At 42.1% G+C, this 13,142-nt stretch overlaps 1 protein-coding gene across 11 annotated transcripts in view; it reads left to right on the top strand.

Annotated features, from left to right (window-relative positions):
• The window catches only part of rasal2 (RAS protein activator like 2), a 512,219-nt gene that overhangs the window by 440,939 nt on the left and 58,138 nt on the right, over window positions 1-13,142 (top strand). For all 11 annotated transcript variants that reach the window (XM_069937683.1, XM_069937680.1, XM_069937678.1 and 8 more), the window contains one exon: window positions 8,190-8,334. In XM_069937683.1, the coding sequence (XP_069793784.1) occupies window positions 8,190-8,334 (145 nt within the window). The remainder of the gene's footprint in view (window positions 1-8,189; window positions 8,335-13,142) is intronic.

The following is a 13,142-nucleotide window of genomic DNA, read 5'->3' as shown; positions in this document are numbered from 1 at the left end:
TGACTTAAATCTTCATAAAAGGAATTGTGCACAGATTTCACCAGCCCATAAACTGCAGTCATCGATTCTGCTGGACAAATATTGTAATGTTGCAGAAATTGCATATTCTGCAATAGCAGGCCTTCACCGCCATGAGCCAGATTGTGTAATCTGCCAATCCAATACATCACCAGCACTTCTGTTCGCAGGGTCCTCAGACTTCCCCTCTCTTGATTTTTGCAAACTTTGACATCCGTATAAAGTAAATATAACTTCTGCAGATTTGTCCTGTCTCACTTCAGTCACAATCTTTTGAAGATGTTGAAGAATTTCCCATAATCAGAATTTGGTCTATTTTTTAACTTTCATTATTTTTATAGTGGAATGCTTATTGTTTATAAACATTTAAATTTAGACATACAACACAGTAACAGGCCATTTCAGCCAAAGAGTCCGTGCTGCCCAATTTACACCCAATTAATCTCCACCCCCCCAGAATGTTTCGAATGGTGGGAGGAAACCGGAGCCCCTGGGGAAAACCCCTGCAGACCCGAGGAGAACGTACAAACTCCTTACAGACAACGTGGGGTTCAAATTCCAGTCCAGATTGCTGGCGCCGTAAAGGCATTGCGCTAACCACTACATCAATTGTGCTGGCCCAATAATATAAGATTATATTGCAAGGCTTATAAGATCATGAGGGACATTGATGGGTTGGACAACCAGCACCTTTTTTCTGGGGCACAAAAGCAAATTCCAGAGGACATAGATTTAAGAGTTGAACAAAAGTTTTTTGGGGAGGGGGGGTGATGTCAGAGGTAGGTTTTTTTTTACACACAGAGAGGTGGGTGCCTGGAAGCATTGGTGGAGGTGGAGGCTGGTACAATCGGGACCATTTAAAAGACTTAGAAAGGTGCTTGGATGTAAGGAAGAATAGAAGGTTATAGGTGTGCAGTAGGGAAAGATTAGATTGTGTGGAGTAGATCGGTCATTATTGTGGGCTGAAGGGCCTGTTCTGTGCTGTAATGTTTGATGTTTATTTGTACCTTGGAATACTTATTGTTGAACTTGAAACTTTTTTGCTCAGTTTTCAAGTTCTTCTGTTTCTCTTCCACTGGGGGTAAAAGACAAGACCATTGCTGGAGAAAATTTCTGTCAAAGTTCAGAAGATAAAGAACCTTGACCAGAATTAATGTCATTGCTGCTGTGTTTGTCATTTTATGGAATGAGTAGTTACAATGGAAACCTTGTTGCAGCTGTGTTTCAGAATTTAGCTCTAGGTCAGGGAACTGTCATGAGGCAATTATAGACCGTGTGAACTCAAGCCGATCATCTATCTCAGGTCTCTCTGAGGATTTATTAACCAGTGTCTGCAGGAGGAAGCTTCTGAGTTGCAGCGATGGTTTGGTGGGTTCATACATCTTTTCGATCAGAGCCCTGAGACTTGGGTGTTGGCTTTCCACCTTGATATATTGTGCTGGTGGAATGTGAACCAAGGCCACCTATCACCTCAGGGGGATGTAAAAGATACAATATCATTGTTTAGAAGCACAGAGATTTCATTGCCACCTCCCCCACCACCAATACTTGTCCCTCAATGCCACAAAAACAGATTAGCTGATCATTTCACCTTTGTGGTGCTAGAATTGGGTCCTGTATTTCCTATATTTCCAAAGTGATGACCCCATGAAAAAATATTCTTTTTACTTCAAGGATTTTTCAAATCTCCAAAGTTTATGAGTGATATCACGAACACAAGTCCAAAGTTTCCTTTAACAATCCTGAGAATCACTCTTCTGAGTGCTCGAGTGAATGAGAAATATATAAAATGATACAGTTTCTGATCAGCTGAAATGTTTTTGGCTATTTTCGGACTTCTGCTTTAAAATGGTTTGCAGGTGTTTAAAATCAAGGTGGGTATCTGGTCTCTGGAGAGATTTGTCCCAAACATTAATGTGGGGTCTTCAGCAGGGCAAGCAAAATACAGCGAAACACAGAAGTCTGCAGACACTGTGATTGTGGTGAAAACACAGAAATGCTGGAGGAACTCAGCAAGTCTCGCAGCGTCTATAGGAGGTATATAACCAATGTTTCAGGGCTGAGCCCTTCTTCAAGGTTCAAGTAAAGTGCAGGCAGGCATGTGAATTAAAAAACTGGGGAGAATGAAAGAAAGAGCAAGGGGAGGAGTACATTACAAAAGATAATATGGATATGGATAGGAGGACAGAAGAGCAAAGATGAGAATTGATCAGAGGAGGGGGTGGCTGTGTGAATGCAGAACTGGAGGAAAAGAGGCAGATGGTTTTTTTACACAGAAATCCCAGGATATTTCCGTAATGAAGACCTGCCAATATGCTGGGTTTGGTCGTTCACACTGAAATGAGCAAATCATGCAATTTTCCGGGTCATTGTGGCTTTTTACACAGCAGGCCTGCATTGCGGGAGCAAAAGGGACAGGGTGTGTAACTCCATTGCAGCAACGTCTACTGTGATGTATAACATGCGTGTCTGACATATCCTTCAAAACAAAACAAAATGGCAGTTGATCTTGATGTGCTTATGATACTAGCCATGAACATGTATAACATTCTTCGAGCACAGGCTAATTTCCTGTGCATCATACATGACTTCATGATGTGCAGATGAACACAGAATCCATCCGAGCAATGTATTTGTGTGATCAGAAATACATTGGAGGAACATTTGAAGAGAAGCAGGGAGCAGTTTGAGGCAGAAAAGCACGTGAACCTTAGATGCCGTAGACGGAGATGTTTCCTTCTTGTGAGTCAATTCGCACTGCTTCGGATAGAAAAATGTGGAGGAGAGACAGAGACCACACAGGCCTGTGTTCTGGTTTAATGTCCTAAACCAGTGGTTCCCAAACCTTTTTGAACTGCTGCCCCCTTGGCCTCCAAGCCACATCCCGAGTGCTCCCCCATACAACGGCCGGCAGTGGTTGTTAGTGGCAGCATTGAGGAGTTAGTGGCGGGACTAAGCGGGGTTGGGGAGAGTTAGTGGCGGCGCTGAGTGAGGTTGGGGGGGTTAGTGGAGGTGCTGAGCAGGATTGGGGGGGTTAATGGCAGTGCTGAGTGGGGTTGGGGCATTTAGTGGCGGTGTTAATCAGGGTGGGGGGGCAAGTAGTGATGGCGTTGAGCAGGGTGGGGGGGTTAATGACTGCTGAGTGGGGTTGAGGGTGTTAGTGGCGGTGCTGAGTGAGGTGGGGGATTAATTGCAGTGCTGAGAGGGGGATTGGTGGTGGTGCTGAGAGGAAGGTTGGTGGCAGCCCTAAGAGGGTGATGCCAATACCACATGGAGGCCACCGAGACCAGGTATCGTAAGAACGTCTTGCCAGTGTTTATTTTGCTTATTACTGCCACACCAGTCCAGACCCTGTCATCTCCTTTGACCTGGTGCGTCTGTCTGCCTCATGTGCTGCCATCTCTGCCTCCTGTGTGTCTCCTCATCCACTCCTCATGGGCCTCTACACCTCCTGCTGACTACGTTGCCTCTTCACATCATCACGGCCCATTAAGTGCAACATCTCCTCATTTTTTGGGTCACCACCTGTGCCTTGGTAGGTCTCTGTCTTAGGAAAGCAATGGAGCACAAGCTGCATTAGCAAGACCGCCCTTTATGGGCAGACACATTTACAAAACACATGACAAAATTTGTTGATCACAAGAAGAAATAAGTTTTTACCTGGTTGCTTGTGAGGCGCAGGACCTGGGCTCGGTTTCCATGCCACTCGGGTCCCAGCATCAGGACTGGTGCTGGAGGAAAAAGTTACTGCTGGAACATTTTCAGGGTATGATGGATCCTTCATGTTGCTCCATAGTGCAACTGGATGTGCTGAATGGCTTGTGCCCCAGATGGCATAGCACAGTTCAAAATATGGCTAGTCCAATCGCCGCCACTCCTCCCAGTATGGTCGTTTACCTTCTTACATAGGCATTTCAGCTTGCTAATGACCTGGGGCTTGTCCCGAGCAAAGCCCCTGTCTCTCATTTTTTGAGCTACCCGATCTAATATTGGTCCAACCTTCACTGTGCCTGTTATTTGGCAGTTTATTTTGTTCTCTGCACAGATGATGAGGAGTTCACAGATCTCAGAATCACTCCAGTTGACGTTCATTATGGTCATTGGATGCTGATAACTGACTGTTGGATGCTGAGAATAGACTGACTGTTAGTTTCAAATTTTCAAATCACTTGCTGAGATGACGTGCACTTAACGCATCATCAAAACATCATATTACTTACCCGAGTTGGTCCTGAAACCCTAGAACTGCAGGTGTTCCAGGAATTTTACTAGATCCCTTTTACAGAAAATGGAATGACCCCACCCTCATTCCGTCTTGATGCTTTTTACACAGCAAGCATTCCAGGAAAAAAGAGAAAATGAAGGGGCAGTGTGAAAAGCATATAGAGGGAAAAAGAAAGAGAGACCGAGCTCGAGACAGGGCGGGGGTGGCTAACTGGTTAGAAGGTGCCCAGACAGAATATGAGGTGTTGTTTCTCCAATTTGCAGGACACAGTGACGACCCATTTCAGTTCTCTGCCCCATTTCCATGCCGATGTGTCTGTCTATGGTCTCGTTCTGCTGTACTTGGGTGCCTGCGTTAACCTCTTGGGTTTGCTTTAGCTACTTTGAATGTTAGCAATACTTTTGTTGGCAACCCCTTCAGATAGCAACACTCGAATGGATCCCTTATTAAATGATAATCCCCCTGCACTGTTTAACTTTACTTTTCTCTCCAGCCTCCACTTTATTTTTGGAACACTATACCTGCTGCTCTCAAATATGAGTTGACTTGCCTGGACAGCACTCAAATCAAAGCTTGGTGCATGTGACAATGAACAATTCAATTCAAATTGCCTGATCATGGGGATGGTACTTGAACAGGAGAATGGGATATGGTGAGATCAACACTATTGCAGCGCCAGTGACCCGGGTTCAAATTGCTGTATGTAAGGAGTTTGCATGTTCTCCCTGTGACCTGCATGGTTTTCCCTGGGAGCTCCGGTTTCCTCCCAAAATATGCAGGATTGGTATGTTAATTTGGTGTAATTGGGAAGAACGGGGGAACGGCTTTGTACCATGCTGTATCATTAAAATTTCAAATTAAAATTTGCCATTGAAGACCTGTCTTGCTCTTTAAAGTCCCTCTACCTTTTCCTGCAGTAATGCTCTTCACCTGAAGCTGACTGATGAGATTTAATCCTGCAGGTACTAAGTACGTCAGAACCATGGCATGTCTTCATGTTGTGGGTTAAATGTTGAGCCCGAGAAAGTTGTTGGACCTTATTTAACCAAAGCCTTCCCCTCCCCAGCTCTGGATCTGAAAACATGTTTATATCCAACTTCCTAGTTCTGATGGTCATCAGCCCAGACAAGATTTTTTTTCTTTCCCTCTCTAGATGTTGCTTTGTTGTGCTAAGTTTTCTGAGTTTTTTTAAACAAACTATATAATCTTCACTGAATATAACATTTCACCTTTGCTGGTTCATGGGAGTTTAGTTAACCTGGGAGAAGAAAATTCATAACTGAAATTGAATAATTACTGCATAAAAGCCGAAGTACTGGAAGTATATGTGGTCTAGAATTGTTGAACATAGTGTTGAGCCTTTATGATGGAAATGTTGTAAACCACACTTGGAGTATTGTGTTCAGTTCTCACCTCATCACAGAAAGGATGTAGATGATTTAGAGAGGGTGCAGAGGAGATTTAACAGAATGTTACCTGGATTTGAGAACGTGTCATATGTAACAAGGTTGACAAAGCTAGGGCTTTTCGGTTTGGAGTGACGAAAGATGAGAGGAAAGTTAATAGAAGTATATAAAATTATGAGGGGCCTATATAGGGAGGTGACACTGTGTAAAAAGTATCAAGACGAAATGAGGATGGGGTCATTCCAGTCCCGTCTTTTTTCTGTAAAAGGGATCTAGTAAAATTCCTGGAACACCTGCAGTTCTAGCATTCCAGGACTAACTCGGGTAAGTAATATGATGTTTTGATGATGCGTTAAGTACACGACATCTCAGTGCGAGATTTGAAAAAATTTGAAACTAACAGTCAGTCTATTCTCAGCATCCAACAGTCAGTTATCAGCATCTTTTTTCCCAGGGTGATCAAATACCTGAAGGCATTGGTTTAAGGTGAGTGGAGAAAAGTTTAGGGGAGATGTCAGAGGCAAGTTTTTTTACACAGATACCTGGAAGGCCTTGCTCTAGGGGTAGTAGTGGAGGCTGATACAATGGGACATTCAAGAGACTCTTCTGCACATGGATGTACGAAAAATAGAGAGTTATGGACAACATTGTGGGCAGAAGGGCCTGTTATGTTCTGTAATAATAGTCAACCTGTATTATCACTTTGTTTTGCTCTCCAGTTGTAGCTTGGCATGCTGAGTTTTCTCCTTTTGAAATTAGCCAAGTGCCTGGCAGCTTTAACATGGACATTAGCTCCTGCCATGCATGACCTTTTCTGCTGTGCATGCAATACGTGTACACTTGCAGCAGTGGTGTTGACCCAGATGCTCTGTCTCTTCACTTTCTCCCCTAGCCATTTTCTGTTTTTCAACACTGCAAAGCATGCTGTGTTCTCTGAATAATGAGGAGCTCTAAAACTTTATATAAAGGACAAATAGCTGGAACTATTTTCACTTATAATGCTTTGAGGCTGTTGGTGAGCACAGTGATATTGATGTTCCTTCTCTTGCAGGGATCAAATTAATGAGAATTTTTCCCATATTTTGGGTGGTGTTTCACTTTATTCTCCCAGAGTGTACTCTAAAATCCACAGTATTTTGCATTAAATGTCATCAGTTCAGTTCTAGTAGCCCTTGCCTGGGTTCTACGCTGGGTGGTGAAAGAGGTGCAGAGCAGCCAGGATTCAGTGGCACAGTGTTGTATCTGATACGGCTGCTGCCTCAGAGCTCCAGTGACTCATGTTCTTGATCTTGAGTGCTGTCTGAGTGTGGTTTGTATGTTCTCCCTGTGACTGCATGGGTTTCCATTTCCCCCCCCACATCCCAAAGATGTGCACGTTGATAGGTGAATTGACAACTGTGAATGGTCTGTAGTGTTCCAATAGGTGGTAGAATTTGGAAGGAATTGAAGAGAATAGAAGAAGAATACACGACAAATGATGATATGGGTGCCTGCTGATCAGTAGTCTTGGTAGGTGAAAGGGCCTATTTCCATGCTCAATCTTTCCACAATTCTGTGATTGTTAGCAATCCAACTTAAAACTTCCTGCTTGGTCCCTCTTTATGGCAACTGAACAGTTTGCAAAGCATGTCCCAACCACTGTATTGCTGTCAGTTTTTCTGAGACTCTAATTCCCACCAACATCTATTTTGCTTGGTTCACATTTGATGTTCAGTTTAATTTAGAAAAATGAGTCTAGCCATCAGTGTGATTGATAGTGTTATTTTCAATATTCTTAGGATTATAACTGAATTCTTGTCCATTTGACTGCACCACATGATAAGCCTCTGTAACTCATCCAAACTGCTGTAAAATTAGCCCCACCACTTCAAATTCCACCAATAGCCCAAGAGAAGAGAGATTAATGTTGATTGTGATTCCTTGCGAATACTTGATTTTTTTTCTGCGAGTTCTAGTAGTGTAACTCGATCTCTATTGTGTTTTAAAATGGATGTCAGCATCATCCATGTTAACTCCAGCTGTGATAGAAACTGAAAAATCCATTTTTTTTTCTTGCCAATCAAACTTTTGTGGGATATTATGTGTCCTACTGTATACACAAGGATTTCAATATTCGATGCCATTCAGTGTGGAGTGCTGAGTGCCAATATTTGATGTTTGTCCACAAAACATATTTCTGAGAAATATTTGTTCTTTATACTCCTTCTATTGCTGAGGAAATACATTAAGAGTTAAGCTGAACGTGCTCCATCCGGGCAACACATTCTCATATTGAATGTGATAACCTCTCCTCTCCCTCATGTAGCTCAATGCCTTGACCTACACACAGTCAATAATAGGGAATGATTCACGCCCATGCATTTCTGTTTGCAGAGGTATGCTTCATTTCCAGTCTCTGTGCTTCCTCAAGATGCTCTTCATCACGTTGGAACAAAGCTGCATATGAGTGCTTGTGACAAGAAAGGTTTCATTTTGCTTATCACATGATCAGACATCAGCTGCATTTCAATACTGAGGCTCTTCATTCTTTCTCCAATCAGGATTTTCTCACAGACCTGGTGATGTCTGAGGTGGATCGATGTGGGGAGCATGATGTTCTTCTCTTCAGGGAAAACACCTTGGCAACAAAAGCCATTGAGGAGTATTTGAAGCTTGTTGGCCAGAAGTACCTACACGATGCCTTAGGTAAAGTGTAAATGTAGATGAATAGTTTAATTGATATTCACTGATGCTGTTTCTATATTTTTATTTTAGAGAGCCGTGGCTTCTTAATACCCCAAATTAGATTCTCTTTGATAGAGGAAAGCACCCAAAAGTATGTGCGAGAGATGACAAGCAGTGTATTTCAAAAAATACCTTGTGCCCCTTGTCCAGATATCAATAATAATTCACAGCATTTGAATATAGTTCCCTGGGATATTCCATGGGGCTTTTGTGGAGTTGGGAACCAATCACTTTCTGACTCAGAGATGAAAAAAATCTTGCCGTGAGAAATTTTAAGTTTTCATGGATTTGCAGTTACTGTTGAGCCTACTGTCTTCACTTGGAAGCAAATGCGAGCTAGAATTGTTTTCAAGATTGATTGTTAATTTCAAATTTGGGGTTAATTTACACATATCTACAAAATTGAGTTAAAAAGAAAGTTTGCTGGTGCTGAGGTCAAGTGAAACACACAAATATGTTGGAAAAACTCAGCAGGTCACACAGCATTCATAGGAAGTAAAAGGTAACCATCATTTTGGTACGAAGCTTTTCATCAGAAATCTGGAAAAACAGGTAGATGCTTAAATAAAAATTAAGTCTTTTGACTGAGCCACATTCTCACTGAACAGCAGAACATGGTGGCAGTTACTGTTCCCACATTTCTTCAGCAGTGCCGTTAGAAAGAGAGATTGGAGCTAATATAATGTCTCAGACTACGATAAATGAAGGAAGACAAGCTTTAAAACTGCTTTTGTTTTGAGAAGAAATATAGGGAAAATCTCCATTTCCTGTCTTTATGTTTACATTTGACCTCACCCTGACAATGGATGAGGTTGAGGGCAGATGAAACTATGGAGGAATGATGAATCTAGTTGAAAAAGTTGACTGTGAAAAGATCAAACTTAGACCCACAAACAGAACAGAGGTAGTGAAGCAGTCAGCCAACCTGAACTTTGCCTTACTGATGTCGAGGAGGTCACAACATAAACTTGGGGAACAACACGTCATATTCCTCCTGGACAGCCTTAAATCTAAAGGCATGAACATCAATTTTCCTCATTTTAGGTAGCTCCATTTCTAAGTCCAAGTCAAGTTTATTGTCATCTGATTGTACAAGAACAGCCTGATGAAACTGTTTGCATAGAAATATTACTCAAAGTCAACCAAAACTTGTAGCACATTGCCATTTTGGTTATGAAGCAAAAGTGTTTCCGATTGAAAGATTTCCTGAACATTGGGTGAGAAATGCCAGGTACATTCCAATTAACATTGAAATGATTGATAAAATGGAGGAAGATAAATGGTGAAAATTCAATGAATCTTTGTACCATGGTTATTGCTGCTAATACTTTCATGTAAAAGGATGGACACATGGGTATGAAATAAAGCATCTTTATTTCCTCATTTTGAGAAAAAAGTAATATAAAATAACAAAAATATCATTGCTGGTTAGAAAGGTGAAATGCAAGATAACTATTCTCAATGAAATGGGATAAGGATAAACATGAACTTTTGTTCTCAGTGTGCTGAATTTTGATGAGATTTCCAATGTGATGAACAACACGGATCTTTCTCAAGACTCCTCCACCATGATCCCCCAACCACCACATGAACTTGCTGCACCACAGGAAGTAGGCTGTTGGATCTGCAGGTTCTGACACTGGTGTCAGTGCCATGTGATGAAATGTCCAAGGATTCTTGGTTAACACATGGCTAATGCAGCTTAACACATGGCTAAAGACATGGTGAAGGAGAGAGGGCTTCATGTTTCTAGATCATTAGGCTCTCTTCCAGGAAAAGTGGGACCAGCTCTAACAGGATAGTTTGCATCTGAACTGGAAGGGGACTAATATCCTTGCTCCAGTGGGTTTAAACTAGAAAATAAGGGTAGTAAGAGTGGGAAGAGCCAACTTTGGTTAACTAAGGTAATAAAGGAAAGTGAAGCTGTGGGAAAACTTTAAAAGGCAACAAAGGACAACTAAATGAGAAATAAGGAAAGGGAAGAAGGATTACGAAGGTAAATTAGCACAAAATATAACAACGGATAGAAAGATTTTTTATAAATATATAAAATGGAAGAGGGTGACTGGAGTCAACATAGGTCCCTTGGAAGATGAGAAAGGAAGATTGATATTGAGTAATGAGGAAATGGCCGAGGCATTGAACAAATGTTTTGTGTCAGTCTTCACAGTGGAAGACATGTCCAGCATGCCAAAGATTGGTGATAGGGATGTGAAGGGAGGTGAGAGCATCAATGAAATAATTGTTACAAAAGAGATAGTGATGAGGAAACTGATGGGACTGAAGGCAGACCAATCCCCTGGGCCTGATGGGATGCATCCCAGGGTACTGAGGGAAATGGTAGGAGTCATAATCGATGCGTTGATAGTCATTTACGAAAATTCTCTGGATTCTGAGCAGGTCCCGGCAGATTGGAAGACAGCAAATGTCATGCCACTTTTTAAAAAGGGATGTAGGCAGAAGATGGGTAACAATTGGCCAGTTAACTTAACAACTGTAGTTGGGAAAATGCTTGAAGCTGTCATTTAGGACAAAATAGCAAGACATTTAGAACAAAGGGGGTTCCATCAGTCAGTCGCAGCATGGATTCAGAAAGGACAGATCTTGTTTGACAAACTTACTAGAGTTCTTTGAGGATATAATGGGTGCAGTAGATAGAGAGAAACAGATTGATGTATATTTGGATTTCCAGAAGGCATTTGATAAGGTGCCACACAAGAGACTTATCAATAAGATACAGATGAAAGGAGGCGGAGGAAGTATATTGGCATGGATTGAGGATTGGTTAAATGACAGAAGGCAGAGAGTTGGGATAAATGGGTGTTTTTCTGACTGGAAGACAGTGGTAAGTGGGGTCCCGCAGGGGTCAGTGCTGGGCCTGCAGCTGTTCACCGTTTACATTGATGATATGGAAGAGGGGACAGAGTGTAGTGGAGCCAAGTTTGCAGATGATACTAAATGGAGTGGAAAAGCAAATTGTAGAGCGGATGTGGAGAGGCTGATGAGGATATAGTTAGATGAGTGGGCAAAGGTTTGGCAGATGGAATACAACATTAGTAAGTGCGAGATCATCTACTTTAGTAGGAAAAATAGAAGACTAGATTATTATTTAAATGGTGAAAAACTGCAGCATGCTGTCATGCAGAAGGACTTGGGGTAAATTAAGGGATGCTTGTACATGAATTGCAAAAAGTTGGGTTCCTGGTACAACAGGTTATTAAGAAGGCAAATGGAATATTGGCCTTCATCACTAGAGGAATTGAATTCAAGAGCAGAGAGGTCATGCTCCAACTGTACAAGGTACTGGTGAGGCTGCACCTGGAGTGCTGTGTGCAGTTCTGGTCTCCATACTTAGGAGGGATGTATTAGCCTTGGAGACAGTCCAGAGGAGGTTCACCAGGTTGAGATCAGAGATGAGGGGCGGTCGGGCTACAAGGAGAGACTAAATCATCTGAGATTATACTCACTTGAATTCAGAAGAAAGAGGGGAGATCTTTCATAAAATTATGAAAGGGATAAATAAGATAGAGGCAGAAAAATTGTTTTCACTACGAGGTGAGACTAGAACTAGAGGATACAGCTTCAAGATTCAGGGGAGTCGATTTAAGATGGAGATGAGGAAAAACTTTTTCCCAGAGACTAGTGAATCGTTTGAATTCTCTACCCAGGGAAGCAGTTGAAGCCACTTTATTAAACAAATTTAAGGTTCATTTAGATAGATTTTTACATAAAAAAGGAATTAAGGGATATGGGGAAAAGGCAGGTAGATGGAATTGAGACAATGATCAGATCAGCCATGACCTTATTGAATGGCGGAGCAGGCTCAATGGGCCGGATGGCCTACTCCTGCTCCTATTTATCTTATGTTCTTATTTGCAGGAGGAGGAGAACCAGCATGCTAGAGCAGATAGAGAAGTAGAGGAGGGAAAAGATAATGTTAAAATTGCATGCACCATTAGAAGTCAATGGTTTGAATGTGGTTGAAATGATCTCAGGTGCATCTATTTCAATGCAAGGAAAGGCAGGTGAGCTTTGAGCATGGATTGGCATGTGGAATTATGACATTGTGGCCATTAGTGAAACTTGGTTGTAGGTAGGGCAGGACTGGTACCTCAATGTTCCAAGATTCCGATGCTTTAGACGCGTTAGAAGTGGGGGGGGGGGGGGGATGAAAGGGGGAGGTGTGGCATTGCTCTTCAGGGAAAATATCACAGCTGTGCTCAGGCAGGACAGACCAGAGGGCTCATCCCATAAGGCTATATGAGTGGAGCTGAGGAACGGGAAAGTATGTCCACACTCATGGAGTTGTATTATAGACACAACCAATGGTCAGCAAGAATTGGAGGAGCAAATCTGTAGAGAGATAGCAGACAACTGCAGGAAATACAAGGTTTTTGAAAGTAGGAGATTTTAACTTTCCGTATATTGACTGGAACCCCCGTACTGCAAAAGGGCTGGATGGCTTGGAGTTTGTCAAATGTGTTTGGGAAAGTTTTCTAAATCAATATATAGAGGTACCAACTAGAAAGAGTGCAATACTCGATCTCCTATTAGGGAACAAGATAGGGCAGGTGACAGAGTATGTATGTGTAGTGGAACATTTTGTGTCCAGTGACCATAATGCCATTAGTTTCAAGTTAATTATGGAGAAGGATGGGTCTGGGCCTTAGGTTGAGATTCTAAACTGGAGAAAGGCCAATTTTGAGGAAATGAGAAAGGATCTAGAATGCATGGATTAGGATTGTTGTTTTCGGGCAAGGATGTGGAAG

The sequence above is a fragment of the Narcine bancroftii genome, chromosome 5 (assembly GCF_036971445.1).
Source record: "Narcine bancroftii isolate sNarBan1 chromosome 5, sNarBan1.hap1, whole genome shotgun sequence".
Lineage (NCBI taxonomy): Eukaryota > Metazoa > Chordata > Chondrichthyes > Torpediniformes > Narcinidae > Narcine > Narcine bancroftii.
Note: the sequence above shows the minus strand (reverse complement) of the source record. Positions and strands in the feature narration are given on the sequence as shown.